The sequence below is a fragment of the Ceratosolen solmsi genome, unplaced genomic scaffold (genome assembly GCF_000503995.2).
Source record: "Ceratosolen solmsi marchali unplaced genomic scaffold, CerSol_1.0 scaffold29, whole genome shotgun sequence".
Taxonomy (NCBI): Eukaryota; Metazoa; Arthropoda; class Insecta; order Hymenoptera; family Agaonidae; genus Ceratosolen; species Ceratosolen solmsi.
This window is the reverse complement of record NW_011948417.1, coordinates 7,677,108-7,696,170: the sequence shown is the minus strand read 5'-3', so window position 1 is coordinate 7,696,170 and position 19,063 is coordinate 7,677,108. Positions and strand designations below refer to the sequence as shown.

The window sequence follows — 19,063 nt, the reverse complement described above, 5'->3', positions numbered from 1 at the left end:
GGAATAAAGTTTAAATGTATACGGTTACTGAAGTACTGTAGTATAAAATTAATCTACGTTTACGCAAAAGATACGCAAGATTAATAATGATTTTGATGCTTGGATCATTTTAGTAAAGCAAATGATAATCGTGCCTTTGAAACAAAATCCGACAAAAAATCATGACACTTGTAAAATATATCGAGTCCCAAAACAACTGAATACGTAACTGAGGTATTCGTGTAAAGAACAAAATAACGTAATTGGCGACATGAATTTTCAATGAATTTGACCTTTAGCATATCCATTATACTATTGATATAAATTTTAATAGCCGCTAAATATGATGATAATACAAAGTACAAAGACTCGGCTGTACTTATCGTATAAAATTGCACCCTACCATTGTAATAAATTTCTCATGTACTTGACTAAGGAATGTTTTTACAGGCGCATCCCCTCTGATAAAAGCCATGCTGACGGTGAGTCCTTCGCGGCGAGCGGATATCGAAAAAATCTGTACGCACTGGTGGGTGAACGAGGGCTACGAACAGAATTGCTTGGACATAGCCGAAGATCTTGCCGCACAAACCCCCGTTCGGCTGGATTTACTCCTCTCGCTTGTCCCGCAGTCGGCAAGCGCCGAGAAGCTCGTGGTAGGCAGCGACCAGCCATCACAGCCACCGGACATCGCTGACAACTTGTCCACGGAGGCGTTGTTACCTACCAGATGCCACTCGGTTGGCAGTCTAATGGAGCTAGACCAGAACAACTCCGACAGAAGGATCAGGGAAATGGTGCAGCAGGAGTCGAAGGCTCAAGCTAAGACGAAGATAACTCCGGTCGTCGACTCTAAGAGGAAACTCGAGACGACTCCATCCACTGAAGAAACAACTGCTATTGGTGTTAAGAGAAAAGAGCGCACCAAGAAGAAGGAGGCCATTGATGATAGGGATTCTAAAGCGTATAGAACTACCACAAAGTATGCAATGCAATATATTTTTAATTAATAGACATTGCGTGTGATATATCATTAAATGTTTAGTATAATATTAAGGCTCGTTACATGTATTTTTACATTAAACATACGGATTATATAATAGATAGACTTCATAACTTTTATCAACGGGATTAACGTAAAAAAATATATATATATAAGCTCTCGTTAAAAACAAAAAAAAAAAACGAGAGAGAGAGAGAGAGATGTTGATGAGTGTCCTATCTAACGTTTATTGCCCTTCGCATACATAAAAAAGGAATAGACAAAGTCACATAAACACGTATAACTTTTTTCATTCCTTATATGTACGTTTATCGTAGCACAATACATATAATGTAAAAAAAAAAATTCATTTTAATTCTCGTTTTTCATATATTTTATAAATTTACATTGTAAATTATCATTCTATTGTATAGACGCATAAAAACAAAAAATGAAAAACAAAAAAGAAAGAGAGAAAAAAAATTATAAAATAATGATAAATATAGTGACTTGTGTTTTACATATTTTTATCGTCTTCGAGTCCATCTAAATTTCCGTTCTAATGTTTAAATAATATTAAATAAAAGTAAATTAAAATGAAGAAAGAAATTTTTTCTTAAAAATAAACCAGTCCGACGGTCTGTTAGTAATAAAAAGAGTACAGAATATTACTTAATTTCTTACCTAGAGAAAAGTTTTTGCTTTTTCTTTCTTTCTTTCATTCTTTTTTTTAGTTCTTCGATAGTATTTTAAAAATCAACTTGAATTGCTAATCCCCTCAAGCTTAAAAATCAAAATAGCAAGTATGATAAATATATAATGAAAAATGTTTTTTTAGGCATCATTCGGCACCAATACCAAACTCCATAGTGGAAGAAGCAATGGATATAGATCAAAGTGTGGTGATATCAGTTCCTACAAGTAAGACTGTCGATTTAAAGAAAACTGGCGATTCCATGACTTGTTTAGAAATAGTAGATGGGAATCGGGAAGAAAAATCACCTAATAGAGAACGTAGAAAAACTCTCGCTTCATCCGATTTAATTCAAGTGTCAGGCAATAATGTAACTGAAAGCGAGACCGTACATGATATTGCGACTCTTCCCAATGAATCGAATGAAACGAAAGGAACGCAGCAGGAGTTGGTGTGTTCCTCTCCTAAAAAAACCGTCTCACAGCTGCAAACGGAAGAGAGAGACGCTACGATGGTGGATGTGCTAAAAGAAAAGAGTCCATCGAAAATTAACGAAGCCATTAACAATAAAGCTTGTATGCCGAAAGATACAGTGGAAAAACCCGACGAAGTCCAAAAGCGAACGAACGTGACAAAGAAGTTGCGAAACAAATCGCTCTCGCTCGATTGTGATTTGATCTCGGACGACTCGGCTCCAAAGCCCACGACCGAGCGTCGAAGATCTAAGATTTTCGAGACCGCGGAGAAATTTAACCAGCTCGCATCACCGGTCGAGCCTGAAAAGCCTAAAAAGATCTTTATCCCGGGTGTGAACGTTGGTGGAGCCAAACTTGTGTTTGAAAGGAAGGCGAGTCTATCGTCGGCCACGGTACCGCAAACCATCAAGGCTCCAGTATCCAAGGTAATCATCGACGTGCCGACGTTCGATAAGCAACCCGAGAACGGAAAATCTCTAGAGGCGGATATAAAGAAGGATAGGAGACGCGACGAGGAAAAGAAGCGAGCCGTAGATATTATAACTGGGGCCTTGGGTAAGCCACCGATGTTGAGAAAAGCTAGCGGATCGCCGCCAATTTCACCTCAAAGCATTGAAACTAAGAAGTTGGGTCTCAAGATCCCTCTCGGTCCAAACGATGTTAGGAATGCGACAATCACTGTGACAACGCCAACGGAAACCAAATTCCCATTTGAGCCAAAATCAGAACTGCATAACAAAGCCGTAAGTAGCGCTTAATTATTCTTACTCATTGTTTTTACAGAACGCGATAGTGCTGTTAGCCATCAATTTCCATACTCACGACTATCCGTACAGTTAAAAGATAAAATTATTGCCCCTCAAGTGTTAAAAGCAAAGCAAAAGCAAATATTTATCAATAAGGATGTTGCTATCGCTCATTGGATTTTATCCCCTTCGTTCTCTGCCGTTTAATTCCTTTAACCATTGATCGTCGCACTCACGGTAAGAGCAGTTCAGCACTGATTTTTCAAACTGATTTTCCAAGTTAAACTAATTGCAGTTCTCTTAAATAATTCATTAAACCAATTATCAAATTTAACTAATTATCGCCACATTAACATCGTCCGAAATTTGCATTATAATTTAACAATACTAACGTGCATTATTATTGCAACATGAAATAATTAATGAAAATTCGTAAGAATAACCCCCGTAAAATTTGGCAAATAATACGACCAACGTATCGATCGTTTATCCAAATGAGCAAATTAAAATCGAGAAACAATGACGTAAAATCGGTAACTCCTAGCTTCAAACTACCAGACCAAATATCGACAGAATAATAACCGAAGGAAATGCTTGTGCAGGTGATCGTGAGCTCGGATACGTCGAGCCACGACGAGATATCCAAGTCGACGGCCGACGAACCAAAGAAATGCAGCAAAATGGAAATAACGCTGAAGAGTGCGACGCTTCCCCGGCCCCACAAAACTAGCAAAGCCGAGATTATACTGGCGGGCCCGAGACCCATGGACGTAGCTTTCCGCTCGGAGATCGAGGCCAAGATCGACGCTTTCCATCCGCAGAAACTGCGCAGTCAGCGCTCGGAGGTTGCCTTCCCAGTAAACGCTGCCGTATCTAACTCGACCTCGCACCGCAGCTCGAGCCTCGAACCGGCGGCGCGAGCGACCAATCGGGGCTCCTTTGGCGAGCGCCTCATACCGATTCAGATAGAGCCGACACCCCAGCTGGCGACCGTTCACTCGACGACGCCACCACCCAAACCCCCGATGCCCCAACGCTCGCTCTCCCAGCGCTCCAACTCCCTCTCGCGGCAGTCGACCGCCGACTCGGACACGGACAGCGCGCTCGGCTCGACCGTCGGTCCCGAGCCCATCAGGAAGAGCCCCAGGGAGTACATAATACCGATCGCCGTCGAAGGCGGGGGCTACGTTACACCCCGCTCGGGTAGTCTCGAGCCCGAGAGTAAAAACGGCACGCCCACCAGCGTCAATCCGCCGAGGTCGAGGTTCGGCAGGCCCAGGAGGATGGGCTCGCTCCTGTCGGACGCTAGCGAGGATGAGTCGCCCTTCTCTTCACTACATAGGTTTGCACTCCCTTGGTATTTATCCGCGTTCCCCGTTCGCTCCTTCGCCTCCTTCTCTACTACTCTCCACTGTAATCCTTGCACTCGCTCTTATGTAAAAAAAAAAAAAAGCCCAAGACGCGTAGCAACAGCTCGACTCAACTCATTTTTCCAAAATATTTACCAGGCCACAGTGAGAATTAAACCAACACAGTGTGCTTCTAAAGGATTATTTTCTTCTTCTAACTTCTTTCATTTTGCTTTAATAATTTCTATTTCTTTTTCTTTTTCTTTATCCGCATTTGATCCATCGAACGTTAGCTCGAATATTATTCTCGAGCACGACGATCGTAGTGAGATACCTTGTCTTGTATTAGTACCAACGTATTTTCAATGGATGAACGTATTCATAGGGATAACGAGGACTTACTACAGAGGCACATGCATCGGTTGAGGAGCTCGCGACCGCCACGACAAGCTCCCGAGCACGCGGACAGCCTCTCGTCCGGGGAAGACGACGACGACGACGGCTTCGAGCTTCTCACCGCCGAGAATTTGTTCTCTACCCTCCTGTCGCGAGTGAGAAGTCTCACCCAGAGGCTCAACGTCGACGACAACAGATCCAATAGTGGCTTCCCGAGCAGCAGAATACTCGGCAGGCTGGGCTCCAACTCGTCTCAAGGATTCTGGGGAGCGCACGAGCCACTCTCGAGGTGTGTTTGAACAAATCCATCGCTTTGCTAGTTATCGCCCGTCAAACCTTATTGCTCAATCGTTGAGACAAATATAATGTCGATATAATAGAAAACTAACGAGATGATAATGGCTGTATATTCATAGTTTATTTGCTAATGAAATGAATTTACTTATGTGTCGCTAAGTTGTTGAAAAAATTGTTGATTCCTTTTGTTTTGTTTCTTCTTTTCTTTTCTTTTCTTTTCATTTCTTTTGAATCACTAATGCCACGAAAAGAGTATAGATAATTATTATTTTGATTGGCATCGTTAAAATCGTAGGAAAATATTGAAATTATCGATCTTGATTGATATTATTAATACTGTAACATGATACAATGAGAATCGGGGAGAGCTTTTAAAATTTAACCATAAGATCGGACAAATCGACACCAACTCATTGTCAATGAAAAAAGACAAAACGACAAAAAGACAAACATGCCATTACTACTATTAATTGTTGTGCAACCTATGAATATTCGATTTAATCCTAATCGGTAAAAATTTATGCGTTAGTTTTTTATTATTAATTATTATTATTATACATCGATGATTAAAGATTAATATTTGTGCTTGTTTGTGTGCAAGCTACGAGAGCTATTACGAAAGTCAAACGGTGACAACGTGAGTGTTCTAATAACAATTTTATTAATATTAAGCGTCTATTATTGTCTATAGCACACAGCTGTTATTGAGCGCAATGTAATGTCTTCCTACCTCTCGCTTTTCACCTGTTCTTACGTTGTTTTCACACGCAAGCACTACACCATGCCCACACTTTCCGCTCAAAAGTAGTATTTTTGCTGTCGAATGTTGCTGATTTAAAAAGAGCACGCTTGAATTACTACAGAAATAAGTGAGCTCGAAATACCTATCGTCACCCCAGCACCACCCCTTCATACATTCTAAATTAACGCATGCAGGCGCGCGCGCTCACACAAACACGCACGCACAACTTCGCTTAATCGGACTTTATTTATGTGCTTCAATTACACTTATTTCTTATTTCGCAACGACTGCTATTGAACTTACACGCGACACATCTCAAGCGACAAGAGCAGTTGAAGGGTTTGCTTTACAAATAAACTACGATGATTTTCTTCTTCTTCTTTTTTTTATTTTTTTCTTTTTTTTAATTCTCGAGTTACATCTGAAATTATTGGCTGTGGCAATGTTTTAACTAATTGGAATTAGTATTTGTTAATTTGGACTCTTTATTCTAATTTAAAATACCTTTCGCGTTCGCTTTCATGAGACGATTGAAAGAAAAAAGCGTAATATTTCACGACCTTATAGACTTTCGCTTTTTGGTATAAAGCAAACCTTTCAAGGATAAAAGTAGCATTAATGTAATTAGAAAGAGCTTCAAATAATGAAAAATTGCATATGAAAATGCGTGAGAATCGGTATTAAAGGGACACAGAGGCTACTGATAGCCCGATGGAAAATGGGAGAAATCTGTACATTGAAAAGGCGCGTGGTATTAAAATCAACGCAGGGATGATGGTGGCGGGGGGGGGGGGGGTCGAACGACAGAGTGAAACGCGAGTGGCAGTCTAACGAACGCGACTCATTAAAGAAAATATGCGACTTTTCGTGAACGTAGTTAGCAATGGCAAAGTAAGACAGAGAGATCGATCGCTCGCGTCTAATGCAGTGTCCTTCTTGCCGGCAATTAGACGGATATCAGACTCGCAGTTCCGACGCTCGATGAGCCGCGACAATAGCTTTGGCCGCAAGGAATCCAGCGGAGCCAACAGTCCAATAACCCAGCAGAACAGTCCGGGGACGCGAACGTCCTCACGGGACAGCCTCTTCGACATGGGGAGCAACACTTTACCAAGAGGTGAGTATCGTCACACGAATAGCTCTACGAAGCGCAAGAGATTGCTTTGAACAGCCTAACTCGACGTACCGCGAGCTTTTTATTACCGATTTCCGCTCGCTCTTGTCACGAGCTTTATTTACCGTCAGTGAAGGAACCCAAATCGATCATTTTAAAAACATTCATTCACACGAATTCGTATTTCGTTTGTTTGCTTCTCACCGAATATCGCATCGAATATTGTACCGAACGTCCCTTGGGGGACTTCATTACAATTGTTTTTACCGCTTCTTTTTACGACTACTTAAAAAAAAAAATTGACGATTTTTTTTTTTCTATTATTATTATTATTAGTAGTAAATTTGTAATTCTTTTTTTCATTTTTTTCTCTCTTTTTTTTATTTATTTATTTTTTTTTTTTTTTTTAGTAGTTTTTGTAGTTTTTGTAGTTTTTGTAGTTTTTCATACAAAATTTCGCGCATTTCGTTATTATTCCGCAATTGAGAATTGTAATTAAGGAGCTAAACTTCTCGTTTTGGAATTTTTAAATCAAATATTGAGTTCAGCATTTCAAAGTAATTTACTTGTCAAATTTAAAAGGATAGAATATCATATAATAATGGCACGCCTCTTTGTAGAAGTCTAGATATTATTTAAAAAGTATTTTCTTCTTTAAAAACAATAACCTGAAAATTAATAATAATAATGATGACGATGATGAAGATGATGATGATGATGATTGTGGTGGTGGTAATGATGATTAATGTTTGATGATTAATGACAATGATGATGACTACGACGACTACGACGCCAATGACACAATAATGACACGAGAATGACACGACGACGACGACGATGATGATTATCATGTTAATTTGATTAATAAACAATTATTATAAAAAAAAAAAAATTAAAAAAAAAGTAATGGTAATAGAAAGTAGCTTAGACTCCTGCCAAGTGGCAGTGTACATGAATATTTAAAGCCAAGTGAAAAGAAAATATACATAACAGAATTTGAAGTTCTGTCTGCATCTTCTAGAACGTAACTGTTGTCGAGTCGTTGATAGACAGAGCGCACATATCCATCCAGCCATACACTCAAACATTTATGTTTAATTATGATTATTTTTATTTGACATTAACTATATTTTTAATTATCTGTTAACTCTCGTTATTTCTCTCCAACATAATAATCCTTTTTTTGATTTGTTGATTGTTTGACGATGATGTTTTTTGCTACACTTTTTTTTTTTTTTGATACTAACACATAAATGTAGATTGTTTTGTTCGGTTCATATTCGACACAGGTGGGTAGAAAGTAAAATTTATGTATTTATATATATATATATAAATTTTTTTTGCAAAAATTAAGTATTTTATCGCGTAGTTAGTTTATATTACATATAATGTATGACGCTGATTTACAAATGGCTTTTATAATAATAATTGTATCAGTAATTTTTAAAATATAATTTTGTTCATTCTTTTCTCAAATGTTAAGTTCGATACTGAATTATTAATCTATTCCTTATATAAAATAAACGATTAAATAGCTAAAATTAATAAAAATAACATTTATATGAATATTTCGTTTTTTTTTTGTTTTTTTGTTTTTTTGTTTTTTGTTTTTTTTGTTTTTATCAATATAAGTAACAAACAAGATTCTATTGATAAAGCTTGATTATGCGTCAATTTTTATTCAATATTCCTCGTCAGAATTGCAATTAAAAAAATAATGTAAAATACTACGTCGATATGCAATGGCTAATAAATGTTCCTGAATTTAATTAATATCGCTTTCAGAAAAAAATATTTTTATTTTAATTCAAAAATAAAATAAAACACAAGAATATGTAGATAAGGAAATAAATACAGGCAAGTATAAATTTGTTAGATAAATGTATAAGTATAATGGAATTTAAATATATATTACTTTAAATGTTGATGAGTCTTTTTCTTTTGTAAGATTTGTTTAATCTCTATAACGCATTTTTTAATAAAAAAAAAAAAAGAAAATCTCTACAATTATATGAACAAGTATACTTATACACAAAAAAAAAAATATAAATTAAAAATAAATGAAGTTTACTATTTGTACAAAGTACAAATACAAATTTTGATATATCGTATTTACGACATTTATGACATTCATACATTATTTTGAAAGATCGTTTTTTCTTAATTTTAAAACATTTGCGTATTTATCGAAGCATTAATCAATGTGTGGAATTGTTAATATAATTTTAAATGTATAATTGAGTGAAAGCTGCATATAATAAATTAATTTTCTAATTGCAAATTCGTACGCACACCAAAGCACTTCATAAATATTCATTGATAAAGTGATATTTGACAAAAATAACACTGCTCAAGTGTAACGCAGGTTTAATCGCATCCTTAACTCGCCTTACTCAATACTTAAAACATGTTTTTGTAAGGTCTTGAAAATTCACGTGTCTCACATACCCTATCCAGACTGTTTTTTTTCTTTTTACTCATTTTGCCATACAAGAGACATAACAAATATACTTTTACGGGAATTCTAAGTCTATCGCCGACTCTTCAATCAGTGATTTTAAGTACTAGTTGCATTCACTATCGCCGACTGACTGATTTCTTTACACTATACTCTCGCAATAAAATAAAGAATTCAACCTTACGCCATGTCATATGAAATTTGATCGTATGATCATATGAAGCTTGATCGTAGAAAAAAGGCATGCGTTTATTGAAAAATTAACTTCAATTAACTGTCTCTAAACCATAAGAATGAGAAGTCAAGTGTTATAATCCAACGATGATCCAAAGATGATAAAAGCAATATAAGATAATACTAGAGATTAGCAAGAGTATACTCTGAAAAAATCACAGTTGCAATGCTCTCTGTGGTATACGTTTTTTATTGGTCTTTTCTGACGGTTGTTGCAGCGACCGTGCGAGTGACTCTACGTAGGCGGGCCGACGGTAATCCCCAATAGAGAAACCAAGTTAGGTACTACTTGCTCAGCCTAATCTTTAATCGAGATCGAAATCAACAACACGATACAGTGGTCGCGTTTCTTCTTCTACCGCTTCTTCCAATATCCACACCACTTACTCCACCTCCTCCTCCTCCTCCTCATCCTCATCACCATAATCATCGTCATCGTCATCGTCATCGTCATCGACAACAGCAACAATAACAACAACAACAACAACAACAACAACAACAACAACAACAACATCCTCGTCGTCATCCTCATCCTCATCATCATCATCATCATCATCCTCATCATTGTCATCTTTTTCTACTTCTTTGTCTTCTTCTTCTTCTTTTCTTCTTCTTCTTCTTCTTCTTCTTCTTCTTCTTTTCTTTCTTCGTCGCAAAGAATAAGAGAAAAAAGTAACGATAAGCCAAAAAGTAAATCAATAATAGAAGACAAGTGGATAAAATTGCTCTCATCGTATGTTATTGAAAGTATACACATTTTCTATCTCTGGTTTCACAAAAGAGAATAAAAGTAAGAAAGAATAAACACAATTCGTGCAACTCACTCACTCGGACACTCCTAATGCAAGAGGCAACACAACAAGCTAACAACTCAACACAGACAAAATTATGAAAATTAAAAATATGAAAAACGAATAATAACATTTACGAGAGATTATGTATTTGTAACAACGAACCGTTAAACGACCTCAGTTTAGCAAAAAAAAAAAAAAAAAAAAAAAAAAATAATAATAATAATAAAACCGAGTAAAAGTGAAAAAAAAATTTATACGTATAATAACAAGGGGAAAACCTCTAATTCGAAGGTTCTCTTATTATTTTGTAAATCTTGTTCGCGCATCTCCAAACAAAATATCCTGGTTTTCTTAAAGTATGATATATTCTACATATTAAGCTTTGCCTATACAACGAACGAGATAATAATTGATGAAGTGACTTCGACGGAACAACGTTATATGCTTACGATATGAAGTCGATTGTGACCTCGAACAGTAGAATAAATCATACTTGGCCAATTCAATGAGAGGAAAATTTACGTAAAAATGAATTTACGGAACACAAGCCAATTATATTTAAGCTGATTGTTGCGTTACCACAGAAGCAATTTTATAGATAACACGGTGAATTTTTGTATATGGCAATGTTGAGAGGAGAATGAAGAAATGTTTGATAATCTTATAAGGCCAGCAAGAACTAACCCTTGTATGACGATGGCTGCGATTTGTTGTGTTTTCAAGAGTTTATAAATAACAGCGTTTTATTATTTCATATTGTCTTGGCATGTTGCGATTCTTAAAATTGCTGCTACATACTGTGTATTCTAATATACATAATGCGAAGTATAAGAGAAAGTCGGAGCAGGGCTTACTCATTTACAAACAAGCCAACAAATTTACTTGATATTAATTATCGATATCTCAATGATAATCTTAGGAATAGCGCGATTATTATCTTGGATTGTTTCTTTGAGATAAATCTAAATGAGCTTGAGTCCCGTTAAATGAGTACACCTTTCTTCAAATACACTGTTTTATTTCTTTCCATGTATTTGTATTAGTGATCTCTTCGTAACAATGTGGCAAATTGTAAGTAATGCATTGTCGATTGAAAAAGAAAACGATTTCTTTCTCTTTTGTTCTTCTTTCTTTTTTTTCTTTTCTCCCGACTTTGTTCGAGCGTTTTCCTTGGATACCTGCTCCTGAAATTTTTATTATTTTTATCAATACAATTCTTAATTCTTAATATGAATAAGTTTTAGCAATTACTTGTTATTCTATTTAATATTATGCATCAGTACTACGAAACACTGCCAAGTGCATATTTGTAAATGTACATATAAAAAAATAATATATATATATATCATTACCGATCTTAACAATAACAACTATTTAATAGTTGTAATTTTAAGATATTAAGTATGAAAATAAATTTCCATGACATATGCCATGTCACATGTAAAATATTTATTCTAATGCGAATTAAAGTATTCATTTTAATCTACAAAAATGGAATAAATTCCAATTAAATTTTAAACAACTTTTAAAGCAATTAAAAATATTATAATAATGTATACATGATAAAATATACAAAAAATTATATTAATTACAAACAATCTGTTCATACATTGTATAATACATTTATTTACGCATTTATCATATAATTTGAAAAAAAAATTATCATCTGTTCAATATATACAATAATATAAAAAAATAAAACAAAAAAAAATATTGTGAATACAATAAAATTTCATAACAAGGTATTCTTTTATTGTTCGTTGTTTTTTTTTTTTTTTTTTTTTTTTTTTTTTTTTTTATTTTGTACGTCCTATTTATATTTACGTAAATCCAAAAATATTTTATTCTAATACGTGTTAATAAAAATTCTGTGGATTCGAAGAAATTTTTCTTGTTCGTTTTTTTATTTGTTATTTATTTCTTTTTTTTTTTTATTTATTTATAAGCTTTTTGAATGCTAACTCTACCTAAAGTGCTTTTCATCTAAATATTTATCAACAAGCGCCACATCGTTCCGAAGAGACACAACCATTATATTGTTTTACCGAGAATCCGGCTTATTACATTTTAATTTACAAGTGTGTATACAAATATAAGAAAATTAAATAAGCTTTTATGTTCTCTCTTTTTTCGTTTCGCAAATCCGCTCAATTAATTATTATGGTATACAGTGATCTTCTACATAATTCTAAGTCATAGTAGTCAAAGAAAGTACATATTATAATATATAATTTTGTACATCGCGTTTTCTGAAATAAGACGATAACTTATAAAACAAAACAAAAGTACAGAGAGAAATATTAACTGTCGCGGAATATTCTGAATAACAGTCTTTATTTATTCTTACTTTTCGACGGATTTTATAAAAACATTTTATGTATGTAGAAATAAAGAATTGTATATAATTAAAACAACTTGATTTATTTACTTTTATAAACCATTGTTAAACATCTGCTTCGAATAATTTAACATCAGATTTGATTTAATTTAATTTAATTTTACGAAATTCAATGTTGCATTTCTCAATACTAACTTTGTATTTTATTCCAGATAATTACTATGATTTTTATTTGTACTTTAACGGTGTAGCTGTTTTCTAGTACTCCTAACTAATTGTGTAACGGAATGAGGCACACACCATTTTGAACACAAATATACGTTTACGTATGTGTTTGTGTGCCCGCGCGCCTGTTTGTTTATGCGTGTGCGCGTGAGTGTTTTTTTTTTTTTGCGCGCGTGCGTGTGTGCGTGTGTGCGTGTGTGCGTGCTCGCGCGCGCGCTCGTACGTTTGTGTTAACGTAAAGGCTAAGAAATTTTAAAAGGGAGAGATATAGGAATAAGAATAAATAATAAAATGTCACGATTTGTCAAGAGGACATAAGTCAAATAAGTTAAACGAATAAGTAAGTAATTTACAATGTTTTAAATGTTGATAAATAGCATGATTAATATTGTAGAGTGTCAAAGAACATAGCACGAGTAAGGAATGTAATATAAATTTTAATATTAAAACTCTTTTCTCACTGAGTAGTGCCCTCTTAACAAATTATAATTTTTCTACTTGAACTGTTTGTTAAGCACACGAACGTGTGAGAAACAAAATTACACGGTCGTACATTATTGGCCATTCGTGAATAAGGTACGTATTATTTAATGAGTCTTATAAATAATGAAATAGATAAGTAAATGAGTAACGTAGGTAATGTGCTTGGAATGTTTCGTTGAGCTAAATAATAGACCTTAGCCGACATCGGTATTCTTTCATTGGAATCGGCTTAATAATGAGCACCATGAATGTCGCTTTGAAAATGCAGGGCAAGGATCGATATCCTTGCCGATCGGCCTGATAAAACATTCGATGAAAGATACTCGGTGCGCACTGTATTAATTGGAAAATTTCGCCGTGGGTCGAGTAAGCGGTAACATCTGCACAGACACGTTTTCTCCGCTATTTTCAGCTAAAGGTCAGCAGGCCCAGCAGCAGCAGCAGCAGCAGCAGCAGCAGTCCCCGGGCGAGTCGCGCCGTAGTCCGGAGCCGAGCCCCGAGCTGAATTTCACGCCGAGCCTCGCCCGACGGCTTAGCCGACACTTCATCGAGCGGACCCGCCAGTCCCTGCCCCGCGATGCCACCTATCTCGGCCCCTTCCCCCCCGGCTTCGACGGGCCCGAGCGGCTTCGAAGCCGCTCTCAGGAGCGCGCTTCCGCTGGCATGAGACGCGCCAACAGCCTCCTGGAGCCCAGCCTCTGCAGGCCCGAAAGACGCTCGCCCCGCAGAAGCATCAGCCTTTTCGACGACGAGGATCGTTATCTGCCGCCCCTGCCCCTTGGTCGCAAGTATCGGGACTCGAGCAAACTCAGCACGACACCCATCGTCGTCGAGAAGATTCAGGAAGAGCCGCCGGAGGAGCCGTCGTCCCCGAGGGACGGGCGCCTCGAGGCCACGTCTATCTCGGCCTTCGATTGCCGGGAAGCAGCGACCCCGGGCGACGACACCTCACCCATCGGCTCCGCCTCCACCTGCCACGCGTTCGAGCGCGGCTCGTCCTGTAGGAGCGACGCCGGCGACGACGGTGGCTCCTTCGACGATCCTCTCAGCAGCAGGGAGCTCCACAGCAGACTGCTCGCCGCTGAGAATCTGATTAAGGAATCCAAATTGAAGAATCTCGGCCTCGTCGCTTTCAATCCTAATCTGAGCTCGAACTACAGAGAGCTGGAGAAGTGCGACAAGGAGTTCCTCGGTGCCATGTCCGAGACGGCGAGTGCCGCGATAGCCAAGAGGCGAAGCTGCATTCCCAGTTTGAGGCTGAGATCCGGCTCCCTCGGCAGGGAGAGCTCGCTGAACGGCGATAGAAACGGCGATAGAAACGGCGATAGAAACGGCGATAGAAACGGCGATAGAAACGGCGATAGAAACGGCGATAGAAACGGCGATAGAAACGGCGATAGAAACGGCGATAGAAACGGCGATAGAAACGGCGATAGAAACGGCGATAGAAACGGCGATAGAAACGGCGATAGAAACGGCGATAGAAACGGCGATAGAAACGGCGATAGAAACGGCGATAGAAACGGCGATAGAAACGGCGATAGAAACGGCGATAGAAACGGCGATAGAAACGGCGATAGAAACGGCGATAGAAACGGCGATAGAAACGGCGATAGAAACGGCGATAGAAACGGCGATAGAAACGGCGATAGAAACGGCGATAGAAACGGCGATAGAAACGGCGATAGAAACGGCGATAGAAACGGCGATAGAAACGGCGATAGAAACGGCGATAGAAACGGCGATAGAAACGGCGATAGAAACGGCGATAGAAACGGCGATAGAAACGGCGATAGAAACGGCGATAGAAACGGCGATAGAAACGGCGATAGAAACGGCGATAGAAACGGCGATAGAAACGGCGATAGAAACGGCGATAGAAACGGCGATAGAAACGGCGATAGAAGCGGCGATAAAAGCGGCGATAAAAATGGCGATAAAAGCAGCGATAAAAGGGACGGCCCTCAGGAGGTAACACCCGAGCGCTCGCTGCTCAGCAAAATCTTCGGGAGCGGGACGGAGGACGCAACGAAGGACCGGTCGGAGACGCAGCCGAAGTCGAAGCCGCGTCAGCGCAGAATCTCGAGATTCCTCAGACCGGACTTTTTCGATACGCCTCGCGAGGAAAGCCAGTACGTTAAGGAGAAGGAGGCTCTCAAGGCGGCGGAAAACGAGCGCCGCAAGTCGCGCTTCATGAAGAGAAAGAGCGAGGCCCGGGCCCAGGGTCCGGACGAGCGGCCGGACAAGGACGGAACTAACGTGACGAGCGCGACGGGAAAGGGCGCCGAGGACGAGGGCCGGGCACCGAGCGTCAAGGCCAGCTTCCTCCAGACCCTTGAGCGCAAGCTCGAGAAGTTCCGCTACGCGGACGATGCTTCCAAGGCCAGTGGCAAGCCCGAGCAGCCCGAGTCCAGCGCCACGGTTAAGCGGACGAGCAGTGCGAGCGACCTTTCAACGAGCAGCGGCTGCGCCTCGGCCAAGCTACCCCCCAAGAGCAAGGTGAATTCGGTGCTGGGCTTGTTTAAGAACAACGAGCCGAAGGTCGAGCAGAGCAATGGCCCGAGCTCGTCGCGGGCCCACGGGCAGACGATTTTAAGCCGACTGAGGAAGAGCCCGTACAAGGGCTCGAGCTCCGACGGCGTTCTCGCGGCCGACGGCAATGCCAGCAAAATCCCCACCAAGCTGTCGAAGGCCGATGGGAAATCGTGGAAGAAGCCGAGCGAGCCCGGCAAGTGCCCGGATAGGGCAGCGCCAGGCTTCAAAAGGTCCCCGTCCAAGGAGAAGGAGGAGGCCTCGTCGCCCAAGAGAATCAGCCCCGTGGCGAAAAAGCCCGCCATGGAAAGATTATCAAAGTCGTTGAAGAGGAGCCCGGAGAAAGTCTTGAAGGGAAAGGCGGAGAAGGACGAGAGGTCGGTGGAGGGCAAGAAAGATCCCTCGCCGATCAAAATTTTGGAGAAAAAGAAGTCGACGGATGGGGCGATAGTGAAAAAAAATTGCTCACCCGACAATTCGCCGTTAAAGTGCAAGTCACCCGAGATTATTTTGGACAATAAGCGGCTCGACGAAACGAACGGTGAAGATGATAATAGAGATGAGAAGGGTGGGGGAAAATTGAAAAAGAAAATACCGCCCCCGGCTGTCGCGATTGATAATACGAATACTTCAAGCGCGAGGTCGGATAATAGCGAGAGCGGCAAGGGGGTTAAGAAAGTTTTTAAGCCGAAGGAGCCTAAGGCCGATAAGGACAAGGATGAAGCTGAGAATACAAAAAAAAAGCGAATAGTGCGAGTTGTAAGGAAAGTCGTGAAAAAGTCGTCCGACAACGCTGAGAATAAGAACGCTGAGGGGAGGATAAAGCCCATTAAAAGCACTGTCGCGAAAACGACTTTATTAAAGACACATAAGAATACTGAAGCGTCCGCGGCACTTGGCGGCGTTCGAGCAAAGAGCCCCGAATGTCCTCCGACTTCTGCGGAAAACGAGCAGACACCAGAAATAAAAATAATACCAGCTATGGATATTAGCAGTATTAATCAGCATATTAGAAGCAACAATTTGGACAAGGTATCTAATAACGGTAATGAGCAGGCAGATACGAGGATGCTTAACGACATCGTTGAATCCGAGGTAACGGAAATAAAGCCGAGTCGAGAGAAGCTTAAGCTTGATTTGTCAAAAATTCCCCAACACAACTTTAGAAATATCACACCGCCAAGGAGGGAATCTCCAAAAAGCGAGACTCCGAGAAGCGAAACTCCAAGGAACGAATTGCCGGAAAACTCAAAATTCGTTCAAAGTAATCAGTCGGACGACGTTAATACGGAGAAATTAATGGAAAATCTGCCGAGGGCACATAATCGGGCGGCCGTGTCAGGGAACAAAATTTCAACCGATAAATTATTACGAAATAATAAAGATACGCCAGTTGTGAAGTTGAAATGCCAAGTTAGTGGGCCAACAACAATCGAGAGGAACGACATATCTAAAGAAAACGGCACTGCGTCGCGGATAATCAATAATTCATCAGAAGTCGAAGTACAGACCGACGTACGAGAAACTGGGGAAACAAAAATATCGGCTTCTTTACCGAAGAATCGTTCGAGCGCTGATGATTTGGTATCGCCGACAGAGGACACCGAGAGCTTCGATTCCTGGTCAATTTGCTCGGCCGATATTAATAACACACGAGGGGACTTGCATTCGCCAACATACTCGATGTACATACGTCGAGATCATCCTAATACAGAGTCGGTTATAGATAGAATAAGAAGAAAAAGTTTTTACTCTAGGTTTAATGATAGAAAACGAAAAGCATCTTTAAATGCACCACCACCAGGTATCAATATGTCATCTAGCGTGACATTGCCAAGAAAATTTAGTTTTCATAGTGCGAGGGATATTAGCAAGGATCAGAAAAACAACAAGACAAACAACTACACTCTGCCAAGCAGAAAAAATCCCGAAAAATCTTACAGCATGTACAACGACGACGCCACTTTATTCAGAAACTCTCCGATCGAGCGCGATAGGTACTCGGATGGTGGAAGCTCATCGTCGTACTCGAATGACCTGAAGTCGCCTAGTGAATCGTACGGGCATATTTCCTCCTCCTACGATCCTCTTAGAAAGTATTTATCCCCTATATGTAATTCCAGTGTTGCACGTAGAAAATATCACAGTTCTGAATTCAGCACGAATAATGATTTGGGTTCTTACAGAAATTCGTCGTCACTCGCCGACAGTATGCTCGAACCCAGCTTAAACACAAATCTCAGTGCACTACCACGGAGATACGGACGCAATGTCTCCGGTTTCGAGCCCAAAACTGTCGAGTATTACGAGGAATTGCTCGCGCCCAATAATACCGATTATCTTCGAGGTCGAAGGCTCTCTCCACTCCCATACGATAATTACAATAATAAATTTGAAAATGGATATCATAATGGGAGCATCGAGCTGCCACAAATTAATACCGACAAATGGAAGAGCCATTCTAATAAAGCAAGCCGAACAGATCTCACTGAAGGAATACAAGGCGATGATTGTACAAGGTATAAATAAACATATTTAAACCAGATAAAATGACAATGATTAAGTTTTTTACCAGATTAATTTTTTATTTTTTATTATCATTATCGAAATACGTTAAAGGTAAATTCATGGATTTCATACGAGGCTTGTACAAATCCATTTACATTTACATGACATTTACATATTTAAGATCGTTGACGTGATTGTTGAATTTTGCAATTCTACCCCAATTGATTTGTATTGCAATTTCTTACATTCATATCTTCTGAACTTCTTCTGCAATTAATTGAAATAACGGAGAATAAATGATAACTTACAATAATTTCAGAAAATTAAGTCAGTCTTTACACGAACGAGATGATTTATCCTCAAATTCTCTAGACCAACGAGCAACCGCTTCCACTGCTGAGTGATATTTGTTTAAAAATTCATTAAGCTATGTTAAAACGAAGGAATTCCAATGAAAGTGTAAGAGTCAGATGTCAGTATACTACATTTTTTTTTAATCGACTAGTCATGCAGAACTTAATTTTAATAATTTAATTAACAACGGACTTCGATACTTATTAAAAGTGCAGTCTATTTCCAAACGGGGAAACGTAATTTAAACTCCAATCACTAGGTGCCAAAGAGATAGAAACATTAAGCAACTTAAAGCATAGTCAAAGATTTAAAAGATCATATAAGTATATTATATATAAGATTTTTATAATCAAAATGTCAAT

At 39.0% G+C, this 19,063-nt stretch overlaps 2 protein-coding genes across 2 annotated transcripts in view; both read left to right on the top strand.

The window, feature by feature from the left end:
• Positions 1 to 16,711, top strand: part of LOC105360025 (uncharacterized) — a 34,707-nt gene extending 17,996 nt beyond the window's left edge. Inside the window, exons 5-11 of the mRNA XM_011496797.1 lie at positions 430 to 961; positions 1,800 to 2,874; positions 3,480 to 4,219; positions 4,612 to 4,911; positions 6,612 to 6,778; positions 13,720 to 16,598; positions 16,676 to 16,711. Coding sequence (XP_011495099.1) covers positions 430 to 961; positions 1,800 to 2,874; positions 3,480 to 4,219; positions 4,612 to 4,911; positions 6,612 to 6,778; positions 13,720 to 16,598; positions 16,676 to 16,711 — 5,729 coding nt within the window. The remainder of the gene's footprint in view (positions 1 to 429; positions 962 to 1,799; positions 2,875 to 3,479; positions 4,220 to 4,611; positions 4,912 to 6,611; positions 6,779 to 13,719; positions 16,599 to 16,675) is intronic.
• On the top strand, positions 16,659 to 19,063 carry LOC105359791 (uncharacterized). The gene is made up of 2 exons (XM_011496480.1): positions 16,659 to 18,358; positions 18,667 to 19,063. The coding sequence occupies exons 1-2, from the start codon at positions 16,821 to 16,823 to the stop codon at positions 18,749 to 18,751; spliced, it is 1,623 nt and encodes a 540-aa protein (XP_011494782.1). The 5' UTR covers positions 16,659 to 16,820; the 3' UTR covers positions 18,752 to 19,063.